Source organism: Calonectris borealis, chromosome 2 (genome assembly GCF_964195595.1).
Source record: "Calonectris borealis chromosome 2, bCalBor7.hap1.2, whole genome shotgun sequence".
Taxonomy (NCBI): Eukaryota; Metazoa; Chordata; class Aves; order Procellariiformes; family Procellariidae; genus Calonectris; species Calonectris borealis.
In genome coordinates, this window is record NC_134313.1 from 42,045,277 (window position 1) to 42,068,898 (window position 23,622).

The 23,622-nt window shown below is 39.4% G+C and overlaps 1 protein-coding gene across 2 annotated transcripts in view; it reads left to right on the top strand.

The window, feature by feature from the left end:
* Nucleotides 1-23,622, top strand: part of CA8 (carbonic anhydrase 8) — a 49,425-nt gene that overhangs the window by 13,016 nt on the left and 12,787 nt on the right. The window contains exons 4-7 of one of the 2 annotated variants that reach the window (XM_075141790.1): nt 11,519-11,614; nt 14,028-14,090; nt 15,485-15,533; nt 18,182-18,294. In XM_075141790.1, the coding sequence (XP_074997891.1) occupies nt 11,519-11,614; nt 14,028-14,090; nt 15,485-15,533; nt 18,182-18,294 (321 nt within the window). The remainder of the gene's footprint in view (nt 1-11,518; nt 11,615-14,027; nt 14,091-15,484; nt 15,534-18,181; nt 18,295-23,622) is intronic. The other variant, XM_075141791.1, reaches the window with a different exon arrangement.

Consider the following 23,622-nt stretch of genomic DNA (forward strand, 5'->3'; position numbering starts at 1 on the left):
CCCAAGTTTGAGCACAACAAGATGGCTGCTCAAGTCTCTTCCTTGCCATTTTTCTTGGCTGTGTGCCCTTGACTTGATTTGCTTCAGTTGTACCTCATTTTCTAATTTCTGCCATGATCGTTGCTGGCACTCTGCTCACATCTGGCCTCAGTTTCCTGGTACCTTAATTTTCCTGTTTGGTTTTCCTTGGCACTTTGCCCTAACCACTAGGCCTAACTGTTTTTCTATCTAAGATCTGTCGGTTGTGGAATAAGCTGGGAACAGAGATTCCTTGTTTCCTCCCTTTCCACGCTGTATGCTTATGTCAGGACCAGTTCCTAGGTTGGCCCCAGTCCATCTCTAAGAGGCAGATAATAGCTTTCTGCTGCTAAACACCAAATTTTGTGTTCTTTGTGCTAATGGTGCAGACATGGCTCTGTCCATTTTAAAGGATAAAACTTACAGATTATCTAAGAGCTGAAAACCTTTGAAGGCTTCCACAAGTATTTGCTGTCATGCCTGAGTGCTTCACAAGCACAAATAATGTAATCCTTAAAACATCAGTGTAAGGGAGACAAGTTCTGCTATTGTCAATGAACTGGTGGAAAACAAGTTCAAAGGGATGAAATTATTTAGCCATGGTCATACATGATGCCTTTTTCAGAACTGACAGAGAACTGACTCCTGAGTCCTAGATGCCTGAATTCTAGGAAGGCTTGCAGACACTGTAGTACCAAAATATCTAATTTAGATTGTAAATACCAGTTCAGCAATTTAACCACAGGGCTGTCTTATGCCCTAATCCATAGATCACACTGTTGCCAGTGAGATAGTCTCACTGGTCATTTCTGCCTTCTTGCTGTGCCAGCATTAAGCCACATAATGAACTGGACTGGGGAACAGTTAAAGTTTAACAAAATTTGGGGATTTTATGGAACTACAGGAGAGCAGAAAAGTATAACACCATTATGCAATCTGCAAACTTGCAATTCAAGAGAAAACTGTTGGAGATGCATAATGAAGTTTAGTATTTCAGTGGAAGCTTAGCCAACATTACAGAAAAAAAAGCTGACTTGAGTTTCCTAGAGGAGTGTAGTATGGAAGAGCAACTGCTCACTGGAGAACAGTCAAGATTATGACTTAAGAAGATAAAATGCAGCTGCAGGTTCTCATCTCTTTAGAGAGACCCTTAGCTTTGAAACACAGAGAACTGTGGAATTCAAATCATTTGTTAATAAAACTTAATAAATTAGCGGGGAAGGAGTGTTTTTTGTTCTGCCTTCATTAGAGAATCTACTGTTGAACATTAAATCAGTGATTTAAATCCTTCTACATATGAGCAGTCTGGTTTTAAATCCAGGGCAACAGATTGCAGCCAACACTTTGTGGAACTGGCCATGGTTATATTAAATGCTTAGTCATATAAATAACACTTGCAGAATTAAATACTTAACCCATAGCACTTTGTGTTTTCTGTCTTCTTGATGGCATTGCTAGCCTGTAATATCAACTATTCATCAAGGGCCAGTCCTTTTTCCAAGCTTTGCTCTTTCTAATTGTGGAGCTATAAGAGCACATGCAGACACACACATACACCCACTCAGGTTGGCAAGAATCCAGAGTAAAAGCAGGATGGAGGGTCCTGCACTAAAGTCCTTGCTTTTTCCTTCCTGGCCTTCATAGTTCAAGGGAAGGAAGAATAAAGGCTTGAATGTATATTTTTTTCCTGTTAACACAGGTAAGGGCACCTCAGCCTACATGTTTGCTGGGGTCAGAAGTGGTATCAGGGAACAATAACCTGCTCTGTGGTGCTCCTTGCTTCACACACTGAGCAGAAACTCGGCACAGTGAAGAGCCTATCCTATGAATCTGACAGTAATAACTGCGTAGCTTTTCATTTTCTTACTGATAGGGTTGATACTGAAAGTCAGCAATCTGGAATCAAGGGTGTTCTGTCTTTTTCATTGCTTTTCTTAGCCTGTATAATTTTATTACAGTTGGAAAAATGTTCATTTTTGATTAATTCCTGTTTTCTTTTCGTCTCCTGTATGTGCCAGTAGAAATAAGCACTGCTTGTGCTTCCAAATGGGAAAAAAAAATAAATACACACAAATTACAAATTACAGCATCTTCAGTTTCCCCTATGCCCTTTGACGTTTTGCCAATGGTTTTACTAAGAAAAGGTAAGTAATGTCACATGTCAGCAGCCTCTGTGAGCAAATGAGGTATTTTGATCTTCTGTTCAAGGGCTGGACAAAAGAGGTCTAGGTAGGGTTTGCAAAGCTTTCTGCAAATTGGTGTCCTTCACAAAAACTAACACAGGTAAAGACATTGATGTTGTGGTTGCATTAACCATGAAGATGATAGTTTATGCCTATGTCTTGCCTCCCTGGGAGTGCTAAGAGAACTGCAGTGGTTTGGCTTTGTGTCAGCCTCCTTGCGTCCCCTTCCCGTTTCCTAACCCTTCCTGTTTCCTAACCTTGTATACAGTGAACACGAAGCCCCTCTCTGAAGAGTTAGTCCATCTCTGGTTAGAAGAGGGACACAAGACCCATTTTTCCCTTTATTATTAAGTTTAAACGAATTTTCTTTTTTTTAGCCTTTTAGCTTCTTTTGCCAGAACAGAAAGAAGAACACTTGGTTGGATATTTTACGGTTCCCATTACTTTTCTTTTTAGATTACTGTTTGTAGCTGTAGTTTTTTTAATCTCTCCATATACATCAGTACTTCTTGCTGTTAATTTCATTTATTCAATGGACCAACAGTTCTTTGTCTTGTATGAGACGAGGCTACTGCACGTGATGAGACTGTTCAAAGGGAACATGGATCCCTGGTTAATTGTTAATTGGTTAATTGGATGTTGCAATGTTTTTATTATTATTTTTCAGTATGGCTTACCAATGTAGGTACTTCTTTAGCACAAGCAATTTGCCACAGCAACTGCAAGAGTGTTTCCTGAGATGCTGCAGATAATTCAGTAGTCCCACTATTCCTTACCTTTTCAGTGGCACACCTGAAGGTATGCCACACAATTGCCTAGACTACTTTTGATGTTGCTTAGCTGGCTTTTTGGAAAGAGAATAGATTTTGGAAGGTGTCTTTGCAAGCCTTCCTTTTATGATCAAACTAAAATAATTTTATTTACAGCCATGTTACAGTTCCATCCTCTTTCAAAGATGTTCACGGAGAGGAAAGCACCAGTCAGCAAGGGTTCTGGACTACCTGGTGTCCCAGTCAAGCATTTGTTCTGCGTGTTTTAGCTATGAATTTAGCTTTTGACCTGAGACATATAGTATCTCACACTGTGACTGCGAAGTTGTTTAAACAGTATCTCCAGGATACCTTGTACTCTGCTACAACTTGATTTGTTTGCATCTAATTTCTCTGATTTTAGATTACAGACTTCTTTGTTCAGGGAATGTCATCTTGTTCTGTACATACGTGGAGCCTGACGGTTAACCCACAGACTAGACCTGCTAGATCTTCAACACTTTCAATAAATTGTAACAAGCAGAAGTTCAGCAGAAGCTGTGCTTTCACTTCTCCCATGTTATATTAATCAGGAGGTTTTTAATGCTAACAATGTTGTCATCTGTGTTTCTTGGCGCTGCTTTCAGCTTGTCTCTTTTAGTGCTGAAATTAGCGTTGCTTTCAAAGGTAGGCACAGAGTTCCTTTTATGTCATTTTTTATGACAATGATCTACGTATGAGATTTTAAAGAAGATTTAATTTCTACTGAAATTCAGTGGCATTTTGGCACCTATTCACAATAGAAGCATTGAAAAATTAAAGTATACAAGCATAAACTAAGTACACTGATCAATAACCTAACTCCCTTGGCTGCTTCCTCATCCTCTTCTTCTTCTTGATTTTGCCCTGAGTTCATGATTTAGTCATTTGCTTTTATTTGCATTTGCATTTTCAAAAGAAGCATATTTACCTTGACTGAACTGTAATGTTTAACCATGCAGGCTTTGTTACTTTATGGGTTTTTGTTTCTTTTTTTGTGGCATGGAGTATGTACACGTACTTCTGCTTCTCTTAAGACATTTTCAAACAGCCTCTGTATCAATTCCATTAACTTTAATTTCCTAAACCTCTCCTTCAGGCTGTTAATAACTAACTTTCTATTTTTTTAATCACTTTTCTTGAAGCTGTGTGCCCTGGTCATATCCTTGGTTCGGTCCCCTTGTGAGGATTTGGAACTTAATTACTGTACGTTATGGTCACTGCCAGCAGCTTAGTCAATTGCTTCCTGAAACAATTCAGTGCCAAGTCAAGTATCAACTCATAAATTCTTGTGCACATGTATAATAGCAAGACACAATTTTTCCACATTTTGTCCTTCTATGATGTTGTTTACACAATATTTGCGTTGTAGAAGTTACATATCATTATTATATGACTGGGCTGTGTTGCCTTCCATTATTACTAGCTGAAATCCTCAGCTTCATTTCATCCCTCTCAAACCAGGAAAAAGACTTCATGCTGGCCCTAGTTAGGCAGCCAGTTTCCCATTTGTACTGTTCCCTCCTTAGCTTTTATGGCATGTTGTGAATGAAACTGGAATATACTGATCTCTAACAAACTTGAGTGAGTCCAGGAGAACAGTTCTTAGCTCTACAATCTTCAGCAGAGCAGCTCTAAAGCTGCTTTAATTTACGTTAGGGATATAGATTCATCCCTGAGATGGCATTTATGTGGAATCAAAACAGAGTTTCAGCTCCACTCTCTTTCTCAGCAGTGACAGAAATATGACAAAAAGCAGTATGCTCAAAATTTCTGGACTAACATGTTTTAGGTGCAACTTTGGTTAAGATGTAGTGATACAATATTCACTTAACTATTAGTCTTTCAAGGTACAGCCTATATGAATTGAAATAAGAATTGGGAAGATATGAGAGCAATCTCTCATGCTTAGATGCCTTCTTGGTCTGAAATATTACTAGACTAAGCAGACTTTTCTGGAGCTTATAATTGCTAGTTGCACAGCTAACAAGAAATAGCTGTATAACCTAGCTCTAGGAACAAAGCTTTCCAGAAGATTAATTTACACATGATGCAGCATGCATTGAAGAAAGAAGCTTTTTTAAAAATTAGCTCCTTAGTAAAGAATAAGACTGTAGAGATTGGAAAAAGTACAATGGGCGATTGCAACAGCACCATGGATTCAGGCAAGCCTAGTGACGATAGTGTCACAGTCTGATTTTCTAATAGTTTAACATGCAGATCTGAAGAGGAATTATTTTAAAATGACGGCCTGCTATTGTGTGTAGACCACAAACGGGACCCTGTTCAACAGAAGGGTCCCCCATGTCACAACCTCTTGCAAAATGGGCTATGGTTGCCAATTAGGTTGAGGCAGGACCTACAGCCAGGCTGGGCAGGTGTTTCATGTTGCCGCCTGCTGCCTCAGCTGCCGGTGGTTTTATCAGGCGTAAGTCCCCTGCAGGGCCCACTTCTGGTGCCAGAGGAGGTCAGGAGGGGTTTTGCTGCTGGCACGTTTCCCCTTGACTCCAATGAGGTGCTTTGTTTCAAACTGCCCGGCTTAGCCAGTGGAAACACTGTACATTGAACAGTGTTTTATAGGGGTCCCAATAACAAATGAGGGTTCCAGTAGTTTAGCAATAAGTATTTATAAAGAAAGCAGTAGTGGTATATGGACTCCTTTTTATGGTAGCAAGTCATTCCAGATTGTGCAGGTTTATAGCAATTTGTAACATTAAGATTGTATAAGGTTGCAGAAACATTTGAGCACAGAGTCCTTCTTCTTTCCTTACCATTAATCAGATATGTCATACAAAAGATGATCTGTGATTTATTTCAGAGTGTATTTTCCTATAAAACATGAGCCTGTCTCATGTGTGGTCTGCCACTTGGGTGACAGATGCACACCAGCATGTCGCAGTAGAGCTACAGAGCTAGTAGCGGCTTTCCTGACGTTGCAAGGGTCGGATAAAGTTAAGTGAAAGTAAACTTAGGTGAAACTTAGTCATTCACATAGGTGAATGACTGAGAGGGTCTGAGAAAGAGGCGTCATTCTGGTGGTCATGGGCAATTTGTGTTTGGGCTCCTGAGCAGAGACTCTTCTGGGGAGTGTGAAGGGGCAAGGGGCAAGGGACACAGGTTGCAACAAGACAGATTCTGATTAGATACAAGGAGAAAAAATTCTTCGCTATGGGGGAGGTCAAACGCAGAACAGGTTACCCAGGGAGGTTGTGGGATCTCCATCGCTGGAGATATGCAAAACCTAGTTGGACAAGGCCGTGAGAAACCTGATCTGACTTTGAATTAGTAGCTAACTTTGAAGTTGGTGTTGCTGTGAATGGGGAAGGAGGCAGCTGAACTTCCAAAGTGACTTCCAACCTAAATTATCCTGTCATTACATGTTTTTATGTGCCCCAGACAGGGGAAAAATGTATGTGGTTTTGTAACGCTGTTTTTAATTGAGGGAAACTGGCTTCCAGAACTGTTAAATGTGCTTGGTCATATAGTGTGACTCTGATTCTTGCCAGAATCTGTCATCCCAGGGACTCTGATTCTGTGTAAAAATCTACCATCCCAGGCTTTTTCTTTTTGTGTTGACATACAGGATATTTCTGTGGTAGAGAAAGGAATGGATTTAAGTGCAGGATTTTAATTTGTTTATTGATTTTAAAGCCAGAATCTCAGGTCCTTACTCAGATTTGAAAAAGTCTTGATTTGAGATAGGCCCCTTCTTAATGTCAGCATCAGCTTTTCCTAAGCAAGGACATCAGGACGGGGATCAATAATCTTGGTTGAGTGGGGACTGGATGAAAATTGAGAAGATTCTCAGAATTTGTTCCATACAGAATAATCCTTCTGTGGGGTTCGCTCTGCTAGCTGAAATAATTACTTAATCTTTCTTGTGAAGGAGAGTCTCTCCAGCTGTTCACAGAACAAATCAACTTTATCGGGACTTTATTATCATTTGCCTTTATGATTTTTCAATTCATCTGATTTTAAGGAAGTCACTGCTACAATTCTTTGATTTACACCTGGAATGTTCAGAGACTCCAAATTGTTTTCTTATCCAAGAAAAAAATGTATTTTTTGAGTGCTAAGGAGTTTCTCACAGCTTTCCGATTATTTTGTAAAAATGCACTGTCTGGCATGCCGAGCCAGCCACTGATAACTGGTAACAGCATAGCTGACTCATTTTGATTGTATAGAAACATCGTAACTACTGAATATCAAAACGTTAGCTAACAAGTTGAGCAGAGCCTCTCCTGCCATACTGACATGTGCAGCTTGTTTGTACTCCAAATGAAAACCACACAATGGTAAGCTGCCAATACACTACAGCTGATTATTTAAAAAAAACCACATAGCTGTATTCATACTGGAGACTGGCACCCCTTGTGAGTATACACTTTTTATGTAGCTGTCTTAAATCAACGTAAAACTGAAGGTCTTTCCTCTGTGCACATCTGATTCCCATAAATATTAACAAGAGTTACAGACCATGTTGTTTGTGGACTGTAATCTCTAGAGTTCAAATTTTGTAATGTTTGTAGTCTTTTTGCTATCTTTTTTTAAACTGTTATCTGATGTTTTCATCTGATGTCATCTTACAAATAAAAAAAGAGCAAACAAAAGACAGAACAGCTCCAGAGAGCCACACGAACACACAGGATAAACCACAATTTGAAAGCAACTCTTTGCTACGAACACTCAGGCCTTACTACTTCCTTGCTAGTATTTCCCTTTCTGAATCACTTTTTCATTTACTTACATTTTTCCTGCTCTGTAGAAGAATTCATTTGATTTGACTTCCATTTATTTAAGTGCCTGTTGACATCCATCTATTTATTTAAATGTGGATGCATGGGCTTATCAGAGTTAGAGCAAAAGATGTGAGGCCTGTTGGCCCGTTGTTAGGAAATATTATGGTATTAATTATTATTTTCCATTAGGTTGCTTGTCTAATTTCAGTTTGTAAATCCCTAATGACAGAACCTTTTCTGTGAATAGCTATTCCAAATATCACCTTGATTCAGAACATGGGAACATAATAAATACGCTGCTGGATCAGGCCAGGGTCCATCCAGTGCTCTGTCTCTAGCAGCGTCAGTAAGGGATGCAGTATAGGGAGAGCGCATGAGCCTGACCGCTTTTTGTTGTACTCCCCAGCCATCTGCCGTCATGGGACTAGGAGTGCTGGAGGCGGCATCTCTACCTGTTCTCTTTAGTGTCTGTTTTTTGGACTTGTCCATAATTTGTCTAATCCATTTATGAACCTGCTGATACTATTTGGCACCACAGTGTGTATGAACGCAATTTTACAACCTGCTGTGTAAAAAATAGATTAGTAATCCACTGTAGTTATCACCACCTCTAAGGAAGTAACACAGTAGTATCTTAAACACAGACCAGAAGTCTGTTCTACCTTGGGCTTTAGCAACCCAGTACAAAATGATGATTCTTGTTCCAAGGAGCCTACTATGCATTTTAAGCATCCTTGAGCAGAACCTCAAAGTTGGAGAAACCTTTGGACCAGAAAGTGCTGAGTGCCTATTTCAGTACCTTTAGTAATGTTGATTACTAAACGTGAACACAGGGGTCTAGGGGTGTCTACATTAGCCTTAAGTACATCCCTTTTTTGTCTTTGTGTTAAGTTTTTTTTTTTAGTAGACCATCCTGACCTCTATTGAGCTGGTGGAAAGGAAGGAGGCCTGGAGGGGATGCAGAGACCTAAAGATACTCTTATAATGCGTAGCTAATACTTAACTTACTCTCCCCATGTTCCCTGGAGATGTGGAAGAGGTGCTGGCCAGTAGGTATGTTCCTTGTAAAGCAGTTCCAGCTGCAGGGCGTTTCGCACCGTGGTCCCCCTTTCATGCAGCAGCTAAGTATATTTTGCAGCACGTCTTTCTGTCAGGCTGCTTATGCTGCTGCACGGACTAATTCTAGACCTCTTAATGTTTTTTAGTATTACACAGTGTTTTGGTGTCATTTTTCTAGCTGATATATAGCCTTATCATATGAAAGTCTCTGCCCTGATGAGCCTGCTGCCCAAGACAGGGCAACAATCTGTTTCTGGATAAACTGGGGGCATTGCTGGTACGGTCTGAAGCACTTTCTCATTTTCTTCTTGCTAAGGCTCAGCATTTTCCTTTCAAATCTTCAGAAAAAACCCACTGTTGTCAGAATGCAGACAAATGTCAGGTTAGACTTCACCTCCAAAGGAGCGTAACACGCCGCTGAATGCCACAGCAGCTTTAGCCAAGACCCGCCTGTTGACACAGTCAAAGTCTCTTTACATTTGGCGATCGCTCTCAGTGCTATTGTTCCAGCCACCAAAGGACAAGCTTGCTTTGACATTTCCAACCAACCGAGTCGTGGTGCCATGCAGCGCTTTTCTCCCTGCACCAAGGACATTGCCATTCCGACTGCAGTCACCCCAACCTTTTTCTTTCGTGTTTCCTTCTTAACGTCAGGATTTTGGTGAGGATCGTGGGACTCCGCGGGCCCCCTCTAGTGGATAGCTGATGCAAACTCCAGGCTCGTCTAAGAAAATGCAATGCTTTGACCTTATCTTCTTGGGTGGTGGTAGTTCTGTGTCTGCTAAAGTGAGCTTTAGAGACCGAAATCTCATTATTTGTTCCTGTGATTTTGTAACTTTAAAAGCCGAAGGCAAATCAAATGTGTACCAAAGCTTTTTATAGATGATAAAATATATGGTACCAAGTAAATCCATCGGCGATAGTGAGATAGCTTAGTTCTAACAGGCAGCATTTGTGTGTCTAGTTTTGTAGCCGTGGGCAAGTACATTTCTATTAGTGTTCTCATGTGCAAATGAACTATTATATTTTTTAAGAAAAAGGTTTCATGTTTTTGCCACAGCAGATGCCTTTGATCAGCATGAATAGAATTATTTGTACGATAATTTGGAATTTAATTCGATTTACAATATGTTCATTTAAAATTTTGCATTGGCTTTTGAAATGACAATCATCAAAAGGAGTGCCCAAAATTCTCATCGGAGATTAAATAAGGGTAGAGTGATCACTTGAGGAACTGGTCTTCTGAAATGCTGAGATGCCCAAGTGAACTCCTGCTGTGTAAGGGGCAATAAGCATTTCACAGAGGCCATTACAGGGCAGAAATGAAACACAAAATAGGAAGACACACTAAATGTTTTAAAAACTAATTTTGCTGAAGGTAGAAACAATGTTAGATAACAGGGCGGCATTCTAACTTCTTAGACACATGACCGAGCAAAACATTGATCACAATTTTACAACAGGAATTAAATCTAAGAGTTTGTATTTTTTTAGCTGTTTTATCTATGTGGAATGTGCAAAAGTTGTTGGCAGATAAACTTCAAAGCAGCTGTGCTTAGGATGTTGAAGGTCTGCAATGTTATCAGACCCAGCCACAGAGATTACATTTTAGCATTAGTGCTGGAAAAACTTGTGTTTGAAGTGCATATTACCTCTCAGTAGATAGTGCTGTACCTCCCTCCCTCCCTCCCTCCCTTCCTTCCTTCCTTCTTTCCTTCCTCCTTCCCTCCCTTCCTCCCTCCTGCCTTTCTGCCCTTCCTTCCACCCTTCCTTTCTTCTGCCCTTCCTTATGTCTTCCTTCCCTCCCTTTCTCTCTCTGTCTCTCTTCCTCTCTTTCCAACTGTCAGTCTGTTTTCCAGCACTTTTCTCTTTCCCCTCCTTCCCCCATCTCCCTTCCCACCCTCCTCCTTCCCCTCCTTCCCCTCCTTTCCGTCCTCCCTTTCCAATCGCCTGCTAGTCTGTCCTCCAGCACTTTTCTCAAACACCACTTCCCAAGTCATGCTGTGACACCTCACCAGAACAAACTTCATGTTTACCATCCGGTGCCTGCTGCCTGATGTGCATTCATGCATTAACTCCTACAGGCCCCGTTACCTTGCAGAAGGCGGCAGTTGAGGGCTCATGTTTTAGTCTTTAGCATCCCTTTCACTGCTGTCCCTAAGGTGGTCCTCCAGCCATTTTTTTCTGCTTGACTTTCTCTGTGCTTAACCTTTCCTGAAATCACTTCTCTTACTCTTACTACTGACATTTGAGTGACTCATCTTGGGAGGTGATATGTGAGACAAGTGACATTAAGATAGTACAGTCAGCCAGTCAAACCTGTGTTTGGACAGCCTATGTCCATAATCATACTCCTGCCTTGGAAGAGAGCTGGCTGGCTGAGAGGCAGCACTGGTGGGTTTAATTAGCTGACATTATTTCAGTATTCAAAGTGAGGGAGTTGGTAAATCATCATTAGCATCATTAGCATGGTTATTCACACCTTTGTTGTAGGTATTTGGTAACTGGCTATACATCACTTTCTCTGCAGTTGACCTTTTTTTTCTTGGGATTCCTGATGTTTATAATAGGAATCCACTTATGTATACATGCACAGCCATAGGCATGCACATATGTATATTCACGCATGCACACACACATGCTGAGGCTTTGTTAATTGACGATAACTGCTGGTGTTTTTTTATTACAAAACATATTTCTCTATTGGTCTATTTGCACTGCTTTGTTTTAGCTTCATCTAATGCACTGGAACTCCACACTGTACAGCAGCATTGATGAGGCAGTAGGGAAGAAGCACGGCATAGCTATTATTGCTTTGTTTGTGCAGGTAAGTTTCCTGTGTTGCACTTGTTATCATGCACTATCATTTGTCTGAGGAAAATAAGTTCCTTTCCATTTTCTTTCATTTTTAATGATTTCATAAAATAAAACAATGTATGACTGCTGGTATTCTATTCAAAAGATACTTCTCAGTCATATCTTCTGTGTATGTGCTAAATAAGTAATACTTGTTTAAACAGGGTATTGAAAGTACGTTAGCTAAAGAAGGGATAATACACAGTCAGCCATCTATCTCTGTGACTCTGGCTGTAAGCAGACATCCACTCTCCGTTCCTCTGAGGGCAGAATGAGAGCTGTCAGGAGGTACAGGTGCTTCACTACCTCTGTAATGTGTTTTTCTCCATTCCTGGCCAGGCCTGCTGTTCAGGGATTGAGGAAATATACAGAGGAGAGGAGGAAAGAGGAAAAAAAACCTCTACTAACCCATTGGCACAGCTGAAAACTGGTGATAGGATTGTGTTTTCTGAACACAGTGACAAGTGTGTTTCTTCACACAGGACAAATACTTTTTCAGAGACACCAGGCTGAGAGTGTAGAAAGTCTTGCCACAGACCCTCAGAAAAGCCTGCGACGAGGAGGCTTAAAGCTTGCTGGGGAGAAGGTGTAATGCAAGCTGGGAAGTTAGCCCCATAATTTAATTGCTGTTGAAGGTTTTTCAAGGGCTGCACTCTATAAAGAAGATTTTCAGTTTTAGCCCTCAAGCACCAGATTCTCATCCTCCTCATGAGAAATGGCAAACTGTTTTATTTAAATGGGTTTGGAGGAAGAGGTTTAGAGTTCGTGCTTAGATCAAATGGATTTTCTTTCACTGATATTATTAATTTGTTGTATTCCATAACGAGTTTATGAATGCCTTTGAGCTTTACCTCTGTTTGAATTTAAAGGTACATTGGTTACAGCTCCAACACTCAGATAGAACTGCTAAAAATGGAAGTTAGAAAGTCTTCAGTTTTGTATCCTAGAGGGCTGTGTGATAATTGCTTGTGTAAGTCACCTTCTAATTCCAGCAGAGGTAACCTTCGAGTTAGTTAGAAAGTTATATATAAGTTCTTAAATAAATCTGAAACTTCAGTGATACATTTTCCATTTCTGGTCTCTCACCTTCATCAGAGTTCTTAAGCATTCCAAAGGGCTTTTTCATTAGCCAAGAAAGGCATCATATAATTACAATTGACCAAGGAAAAATAGTATTTATGCTGTTTATTAAAGGAACGGGGAGAGGAAATTAGGTGACCGTTTTTCCCGTTAAAGGCATGGAAATATAATAGTTTTGCACCACAGTTCTCAAACACGTCATTTTAAGGTCAATGAAAATATTTTCACTGATTTGACAGCCCTTGGTGATTATGAATTTAGAAACAGCATCTTTAAAGTGATTTCAATATCTTTTACCAACTTCGAAGGTTTTAAATGGAAATGCCATTCTGAAACAAAAGAAAATCCTCTTAAATTCCTAGAAATGGCAAACCACCTATTGTTGATATTCAATTGTTTCCTTCCAGTGACTACTGTGGCATTCTATTCCAAGAGAAACAAAAAGCAAACAAATTTTTCAGGGTCCAGCTCTTCCGTTCTCACTCAGGCCCACTTCATTCCTCACCTCATATGTGCACACGTTGGCAAAAAAATCAAGTGGAAGGCCATTCTGAGTCTTCCTATTTTGCCACTGTTCTGAAGGTAAAAGCTAGGGTCCTAGGATGGGTGATTTAGATCAGAAGCAGCTGAAATCAGTGCATAGGGTGAATGACATTCATACCAAATAAGAATAGCTTGTTTCAAGAACGGGTTTCTTTTGAAAGCCCCATCTTCTATGCCTTAAGGTAAAGGCAGTGCTGCAGGCCGCTGGGAGCAGGATCCCAGGGATGCTGTGATGGAGGGGATCTGCCATTCTGTGCTCTGCAGGCAGGAAAAAACTCCCCCAAGCTTCAAAGATACCTTAGGCCAGATTTGCAACGCTGTAGGAACAAATTAAAAAAGTGTCTGTCATGTTTGTTCACTCTGTTCCTTTCTGTGTACTTTTCTGACAAAAACTGGTAAGGACAAACTGTATCCTTGGCATTTATATGCCATAATGCTGCATAATTTTGACTCCACATGCAGTATATGCTGCAAAACAGGGTTAGTCAAAACTTACCAGACTTAACTGTGACTCTTTCTTTTGTTCTGTGAGTTTCTGTCTCTGCTTTCAAGTTATTTACACCTTGTTTACTTTTGACTGGTAACTTTATGGTGATTTAATTGTTTGGAGTTGCCCTGTCTCAGTGTATTTGGTTAACACAAGGTTGTGTAGCTTAACTGAAAACAACTACGGAACTTACTGTTCTGGTTGACCTCTGTCTTGCCTCACAGTTTCAGAAATAGCAAAGTACTGAAACTCATCTTTGCTTGCTGTATTTCAGATAGGAAAAGAGCATGTAGGCCTAAAGGCTGTAACTGAAATTCTCCAGGACATCCAGTACAAGGTAAGGCATTGTCTGAAGAAATGCTTCCTTCACTGACCAGAGAGAGAGTGAGAGAGCGAAGGGTATATATGAAACGCTGAAGCCAAGTGAAGGTTTCAGATGAGTCTGTTGTAAAAGCACGTGTGAAAGCCGTAGTTTGGTGGCCTGCATCAGAAGCTCAGCATTTTACAATACTTTCGGACAATACACAGTCTTCATAGTTATTTCATTTTCTGATGGCCAGAAGGTTTGATCTTCTATACCAGGAACTGTTTGCAAGTACTACCCTTTCAGTGATTATCATGAAGTCAGTGTGAATGCAAGCACTGCAACATGCTTAGTGAACACCAGCAGCAGCAGCATCTCCAAACTTTTCTGGTTTTAATTTGTAGAGGAAAAGAATAGGTGAACTGAGCACCCATATTAACTCGCAGTGGGAAATCAGCAAAAACACAATGCCGTCTTGTCAGGTGGATTATGTGTGGGGATCCTGAAGGACAGATAATAAGCCTAGCAGGACTGAGGAGATATGAGTGCTCTCCAGAATGTTGACGCTATCTTAAATGGCCTTGGGCAAGTTACTTCCATCTCTCTGCTTCATGGTCTCTGTCTGTAAAATAGAAATAATCATACTTACCTTTGATTTTAAAGGATTTTGAGATGTATTAATGAGGCGTTCTATATTGGTCCGGAGAGATTAGCCATTCACTTCAGTGGATACTAAAATGTAGAAAAATTAGAAGCTGTTGTTAGCAGGGAATTGAAAATCTTCTTTTAATCAAATAATATATGGTAAGCTTCAGTCATGATGTTTAATATTACAAACTCATTGTTTATGAAGGTGTCAGAGAAAACAATAGTGTATGGAACTCTGTAGTTTCATTACTGAAAGGACAGCCAAGTAGAGGAAGGTCATGAAAGGCCGTGTCATTGTGAGCGTGTTGTTATACTTAATGATTTTCAGGGGGTCAGCATCAAACATACTTTTTGCATACATAAAATTTTCTTGCATTAAATATGTGGAACCAGCTTTATTTTATTAAGTGTTATCCATGTTGGTCAAGGAAAAGCTCACTTTGGCCCTTGTTCTTTAAACTCATTTTGTATGGAACCCCTGAATTTCACGTAGAGAATTTCAAGGCTAGGACCTGGAAGGAGCCCAGGTACTAAAGGCAGAAAGTTAACAAATTGCGGAGGTAACCTTAGAAGTAAAATATAAAATAGAATAAAAAAATGTGTTTGTGTAGCTGCAAGGACAAATGCAATGATGATTAAATGGGGGCTATTAATGAGGTTGCTTTGCACAGGAATTCAAGGCTTAATGTTATAAGAACACACAGTGTGTTTTACCTCTCCATTCATCATCATTTTAATAAGAAACTAGAGATGAGATTGATTTGTATTCATTTTTTCAGGGAAAGTCCAAAACAATACCCTGTTTTAATCCCAACTCTTTATTGCCAGGTAGGTGCCTTTGCTTACTTCTGTGTGGGTGGATTACTAGCTAATTACAGAGACGGAGACAATTTTGATCTAAAGCATAGCCTAACTGCAAGCCTGAGACTGTGTCCCATAAGGTGGTGATGCATTTTGCACCTAGTGGTGCTAACAGGGATAGGGATGAAATCCCTTTGGAGCTTATGATAAATCCACACCTCAGTCGTGTGAGTGGGATGTAATACTGTAGTCCATGCACTGCTGGCAACACTGTGGCTTGCTTTCTTGATGATTTATCATCCCACCTAGAGGGGGAGCTGTGTGTAGTCCTTTCTCTACTTCGGCATAAAAGGGAAAGCGTAGAGTTACCCACTTAGCTTTTTGGCAGCATCAAAAGACAATGCTATAATGCAATGACAGTTGTATAGTGTACAGGAGTAGTGACAATGGGAGGCAAATTCAAATTCATATAGCTAGAAGTTAAAGAATAACAGTAAGAAACAACCACTTCCTCTACCTTGTCTTGAAAGAAAATGTGACTTTTTAAAAAATGCGTTTCTACAAGATGAATGTTTCTGCAAGGAATCCTTCTGAGCTAAATTCCATGTCCTAGTGGCAAGATCTTTAATTTTCCAAGGTAATCGAGGTCTACGTTAAACTATTTTGATTATATCAAAAGAATATTGTTTAGGTTGCGAAGTCAAGTGCTCAGCAATTAGGAATTGCAGGAATTAAGGCTGCCTGTGCCCCTTCATGCAGATGCATTGTAAAACATCTTTTAATTGCGTGACCATAAGTTATTTTTTACAGGACCCTTGCCTCACAGTTCCTGTTTGATGCTGATCAAGTCACATAAGTCACATAAAATTTCCCTAAGTCATTTCTAACTATGTGTTCCTCATTTTCTAGGTGCCCGACTTGAGATCATGGGGTCTGATTTGCAGAAGTGCTGAGTGCTTACACCTCCAACTGAAGTCAATGGGAGCAGTGCTCTGACTGCATTAAGTGCTATAGAAAGTTAACTACTCTGAGAAATCAGGTTCTAAGCATCTCATATTGAACACCTCAAACGAATAGATGCATTTGACCTTAACTTCTCTGTGCCTCAGTTCCCCAGCTTTAAAGTGTGGGGGTAATCTGTCCTTCCTCACCACACTGGGGTGTTGGAAGGATAAATTAATTCATGTTTGTGAAGCACTCAGACACTGAAGAAATGAGTGCATTAGAAATATGAAAAATGAGAAAATGCGGTCCTTTTAATAAGCAGGATTTGAATAGCATGGGAAAAAGAAGACCAAGGATCATATATTGTACTGAGAAATCCAAATGTTATTAGATGCTTTTCAAAAGAAAATCATCCATCTTTGCAAGTAAATGATAAAAGGTTCTCTAGAAAAGACATATGTGATCACGTAACAAGACGGTGTCACAATGCATGCACAGGATGGGCTGAATTAATTCTTGCAGTTCTTAACTTTTGAGTGTTTGACAATGCAACTTGCTTTCAATGGATTTCCTATGTAATTCCCTAACTGAGAAAGAAAATTACATCAACAAAACAAAATCCATTCACTGACAATCACAGGCTTCATTGGCAAGATTTAATTCTACTGATACTCCTCTGAGCTAGTAGTGAAAAGGCAGTAAGAAGTTAGATCAACCAAGCAAGCTTATTCCAGTTTCCCACCTCCCATCCTGTCCTTGTCAAGCTAGTCACAACCTTCTCCCTAGCTCTCCATGCCATGATTAACCAGCCTTTGTCTCCAGTTCCTCTCAAGGTTTGTTTCTTGTCCCCTCTTTTAGAGTGAGGCAGTTTCCTATACGTACCTACTACTTAAGCTGTGTCAGGGAGTCATTTGTGAGTATGGCCTACAGCAGCAAAGGGCAGCCCTGTGTAGTCTCACTTATGAAGTGTGGTGTGACTGGAATCTCTGGGGAATTAAAATTAAAATAATTAAAATCAAACATGTATGTAGACTTAAAACTCTGGACAAACAATTGTATGTTTTCTTGAGAGACAACTGCTTATTCTAATAGTTATTTATAAACCTATTAATAAGTTTATAAACTTGTTAAAATAAGTTTATTCTTAATAAACCTTGATTTTTTTCCCTGTGAAATTCAACTCACTTTTCCAAAGCTAGATGACACCAGTGCATCTCAAAAATATGTCACCAGAATTGTGAACTGGAAAGTTTGGCTTGAGCTATTTTCACTGAATTTTTCTAAAAAATGCAATACATTCATCCTTGACACATATCCTAAATGTAGAAGTCAGTTAAAATTTGATCACCACAGCCCCTCTGCCTTCAAAATGGAATGTCTCTTGTAGCTTTTGACACTAACAGGAGTTATTTCCCACCATATTATTTAATTGCTGTGTTAGTTTAAGGAGTTGTACACATGTTATTTTTCACATCTATGAAGTGGCATTTTCATCTTTAAAATACTCATCTGCAAGGGGAAGTTACTGTAATATAATGACCACAAGCTCGTGTACGTTCACATGAGAAAGTAGTGGACAGTGCTTGGCAGGTTATAAATTCACACCTTAACTTACTGCATACTAACTTAATCATATGAAGAAGCCCATGGCTATCATAAGCTGTCATAATTGGAAAGACACAATTATCTTCCTTAATGTCATTAAAATTCCACATTTCTTTTAATTTCAGATCCTCTACTGCGTGACTACTGGGTGTATGAGGGCTCTCTAACCGTTCCACCCTGCAGTGAAGGTGTCACCTGGATATTATTTCGCTATCCTTTGACTGTGTCCCAAGTGCAGGTAACAGCTGTGCTTAAAGTGACCTTGGAATATGGTTATGAGCTAAAGGTTATAGCGTGCAAATATATATATCAGGGCATTATATCTGTTCTCCTTGAAGATCCCATTAGATCAGTACATGGCTTTTCAAGTAAAGGTTAAGCCTTTTGAGTCACTGAAAGCAATGCAAAGGTCAGAGATGAAAAACCTTGTTATCATTTATCATCTGCATTTAAAATAATTCTTTATTTAAGTGAAAGAAAAAGAAAGAAAGAATTGAATGGGCAAAAGAAATTCAATTCTTTGTAATTGTAAGCTTTCAAATATCACTGCTTTTTGATGTTAAAGGAACAAAGAACCACAGGGAGACACTATGTCCTGGAGAATGAAAAATGTTAACATAGTACAGGCTAGCTATATTGCATTGAACTATATTTAACTTATCTTGCTCTTTTTTAATTCTGTTTTATAATAAATGTCAGATGGAAACTACCTATTTAAATTTGATTTCACACATATGTATTTTAAAGTTGTTTTTTTTTTAATTTATATCTAACAGTCACGTAAGCCTTTCTATAGAAAACATATCAAATCTGTCTACAAATAATCTCAGTAAAAACAATGAAAACTCCTGATGAATATTCTCCCACAGTCTGTGAATCCTAACTGGAGGAATGTGAGTTTCATTTAAGTGAAACTATCTAGAATCCCTGAAGGTGAATGCATTAATTTTCATTGCCTGCTCTGAAGCATGTGCAAACAGACGAGAAAAAAGTATAAAAGGTGATAAATTCACATTTAAATTATTTTGGCTTTAATAATCTAAAATTTTGCTATGAAACCCTGCACAATATTTTAACAATATCTCAACAATTTCAAATTGGCAGTGTTTCTTTTCATATGAAAACTGAATTCTAGTTCTAATCATAGGATAAAAGCAATAGCTCCCAATAAGCTTATTTGTATGGTAGCTGCAACTGAAATGTATTCCATCATGAATCTGATATTTATTTGCTTATGAAAGGGTAAGTCTTATGGCTGCTGAGTAAATGGAAACAGAACTCTGTTGGCATTATTAGATTCAGAATAACTTTTAAAGACAGAGTGCATTTTGTAACTTGGCAGCTAATTGTCCAGGTATGATATGGATAAATAAGAGGACTTAATCAGAAGTATAAAGACCATAGCTATTACACTGAGACATTGTATCATATTTTATTTCATGCTAGTTGCAGATTTTGTTGTCTCTATTCCCTTTGAATCCAGTCAATGCATAGAGGAGGGCACAGTTCAAGCCATCCGCATGTGGGTGGAGACGGCGAAGGGGTGAATGAAAGAGGAATTAAGCAGAGAAATACCACTTTAGTTAATATTATTATGTGCTTATTTACCACAAGAAAACAAGACGTTGGAATGTGGTGTGAAGGGGATGAGTCTCCAGAAAAGAATATTGTGCCTGGGGAAAAGAGTGTGATTCATAACCATGGCCTTCTTTAGGTGAAGGGTAGCTGGTTTGTGTTGCTGCATTACTTTGATCGTTATAAACCCAATCCAACAAGAACATTGCAGTGATGAAGGGCATACAAGTCATGGAGGGGCTTTTTCCCTGCTACTGACACAGTATGCAGGTGAGACGTGGCACTGGAGCAGACAAGATGATCCACAATACTTTGTACTTGTCATAGATCAGAGTCAGTTAGAAAAAAAATCCTCATTGCTGGTTATGAGTGCAGCAGCATTAAAGTCAAGGTTGTGCAGAAAAGACTTATTAAGAACATGAAGGACTTTTGCCAAGGTGGGATAAAAATTTTACTTGCATCAGGTACTGCTTTCAGATGTCAACTGAAAATAAATATGGGGACAAGTAAGTGAGAGACGGTAATTCTGGGATTCTAAAGTCAAAAGGGACTGAGAGTTCTCCAGGATGCCCTAAATAAGATTTTGGGGGTGCCAGAATATTTTGCTACATCCTAGGCATCCAAAATTTTAACTTGTAATTAGCATTTTGGCTGCAATTGAGTATCTGCCCTTTTTTGTGCATGTGGGCATGAGTGCCTATGAGAGGTTCCGTTTAAGGAGAGATTAGAAATGCCAGGGCTTTTGTCTATGGAAAATAAGAAGATGTAGTACAGCATATACCATTCTGAATCATCCATGGAAGGCTGGTAAAGGCATTTAATTTTATTAAGCCTGCTTGTAGTATTGAAGCATAGATATCAGTGAAAATGCATTTCTAATGGATTTAAATACATTCTTTTTACATGTGTCATTAACTTGTAGAACTTTCTTCTGTGGGATACTAATGAACACAGCTTATGAAACTTCAAGCGATTTATATAAATATTAGTAGCATCTGTGATTAAGCCAGTAAGAGACAAATTCAAGGCTTTCTGTTTTCATTTTTCAGGCCATAAAATAATCAACTTCTGAGTGTCAATAACAAGTAACAATAAAGAATGACACAGTCTGATATGGAATAGGTTTTATTGCCTTTCTCTGATGAAGCTGGTTAATATCTTGGAAACAAGATACTCATTCACATTCTTATTTTCTGTAATTAACATAGCAATATTGGTTAGCTTAACAAACTGTGGATCATAAGGGGGAAAATGAATAAAATTGCAATTCTAGTTCATGGTCACATTTATATATTTTCACATTTGCTTATTTTGAAACAATAGAGAAGTAACTATTTTGGCATAGGCATAATAGGCTGACCATTGCAAAGTAGAGAACCTTTTTCTGTTTCTCCTGAAAACATTTATAGATAGTAAAGTTCAACTGAGGAGTTGATTTGCTACTGATTTAAGTCAATGTTAAGTGAAGGGAGATTCGTCTCCATACGCACCTCACTTCAGCAGCTGGGATCTGAGTGTGTTGACTATATGAATAGCAAAAGAGCAAGGCAGGACTGCAGTGTCAGGATGTGCTTTCCTGGAGTCCAATGCTGTTTCCTCACTGGAAGTCATTTTCTTTGACATGAGGCTTGACTTCCATCAGAGAGCCATTTCCTTCACAGGTGGTTCTGTGACGTCTGGATAAAGTGTGCAGGTGACTCTTCTCCCCTGGAGAATAAGGGCTTTGCAAATATGGTTCTTGCGAGTTTTATTACTGACCTCAGTGGAAAGGAGCTTGTCTGGAAAGCTGCTCCCTGCAGTGCTCTTTTTGCATATTCCTGCCCTCCTTTTGTGGTTTTTATCAACCTCACTTGTCTTATGTTGAAATACACAGCCCAGAAAGAACTGTGTTGAGTGCTTTTCTGAGACACATCAGCCATGCATGTACACTGCTGAAATGCAGTGGGAGAAAATAGAAAAATCCCTCCTATTAGGCCAGTGAAGAGCAGAAATAATTGAAAAAGACTTGCTCGTGCTTCTCTCCCCTATATTTTTTAAAAATAAGACATTTGTGAAGAATGTGCTTTGTGGGTCACTGAAGCCCAGAATAAGTACATTGTCTAAGCCACTCAGAGTAGGGATTTTAAACAATGATGCAGCAAGGAGCTGTCATTCTTCTGTACTCATTGTCAGAGTTAACTGGGTTTTTATTGAATGGTGAGGTCTCTAGTCCTTTTGCCTACCTCATTCAAAATCAAGACCTCCTAAAGGACAGAAATAGTAACAAGCATATGGAGCTGGAGTGGGAATTGTGCAAAATTTATGTAGTTTATGAAATAAAGCACTCTAAGAGGTTCACGGTATTCTGTTCACGGGGAAACAGGTCTGTGTTCTTGGGAGGTGTCATGGAGGCACGTGAAATTTTCAAACAGAAGGGTATTGCTTCTATTCCTCATATAGAAGCAATGTTTGTAGAGAAAACATGCGAATCCTTTGTTTTGTGTGTTCTATTCTTCAGCAAATTTTTAAGTGAAACAGAAGAAGGCAGTATTCAGGATCTGAATACAGGGAAGTGGTAAAAACGTTCTTGCAAAACTCTACAAAATATAAAGTAACTTTGTTTTTACTCAGTAGAAATGCTAACATTATGTATTTACCCTTTCACTGATTAGAAGTGGATCCTGAATTTTCGTGTGAACAGGCTTGGGTCATCCTTAGTGTCTTCTGGGCATGAGAAAAACTTTTATAAATGGCTATTCCTGTTGAAAGTGTGTGAATATCCAAGGATGCTTAGCCGTACGCCTCTAAAATATCTATTTCCTCAGCAGTCCTACAAGGTGTACTTCACAGCAATGACTTGTGAGGGGTTGGGAGGAGATAGTAAATGGTCCCATATTAGAGGAAGCAGGGCACACATATTATTGCCTTATCACATGGAAATTTAACATGAAAAGTAACATCAGCACAGCTAGTGTCCTTTTCTGACAACTACTTCTCAAGAGTGAGGCAGACCACCATGTGTATAGAGGGTCTCTGCCACGGGGGTCTGAACCATTTCCTGAAGACTAAAGGACAGGCACGGGGATCAGGTCAGTCCTGCTTTCCTGACTGAAGAAACTGGAAGCTGCTTTGTGAGGAGTACCTCCCGGAGAAAGATTTCACTGTGGGGATTGGGGCAGAGCATTTGTAGTTGTTGTAGAAGACAGCTCACAAATGTCAGCTTTGCAGAGAGTCTACTCTTCCCTCTCCTTCATCTGTGTTTGTTTGAAGTCTCTCATTCTCAAAAGATCAAACAAAAGCCACATTCTTGTAAAATGCTCCTTCCTAAACGACAATTATTTCAGACTTTCCGGAGTTGATTCAGATGGTGAAAGAAGGTACCTTTACAAAACCCATTCAGCGATTTACCAGCACTTGACTCCTGAAGACTTTTTCAGTTCCAAGCCTGTTTGTTTTCAGTTTGCTTTAAACAAACAAACAAACAAACAATCTTCCACAACAGAGTTCTGCCTCTAAAAGTACCTTCAAGGAGCTTTACAGTTTGTTCTGCTTTTCATCTTTTCAGTCTAAACTGTTGCCTTATATCTCAGCTGCAAGAAGCTGAGTGTTGATTTCTTGTTTTTTGAGGAAAATACAGCTGAGCAGAGCTAGTCTCTAAATGAAGTAACTAAGTCTGTATCAATTCTGCTGTAGAGTGGAAAACAACAATGAAGGCAGTTGTCTTCAAGGTTGCAGTAAGAAAGTATTCTCCGCAGGCAATATAAGAATAAAAATGCCATTACCTGCTGTTTAGTACCTCATTTCTTTTAGTTCTGGAATCACACTTGCATTCTCCCTGAAATCCCTCATAAGGGGTTTTTCACGGAGAAATTAACTCTCTATAATTTCCTAGATGATAAAATGTTTAAATACTTCAGGCTCCATTTTGCTTTCTGTGTAGCTTCAGTTTCAAGTTACAGCTGAGCTGGATAGTGAGGCATCATAGGGTCAGTACAAGTACAAAGGCTGAGGC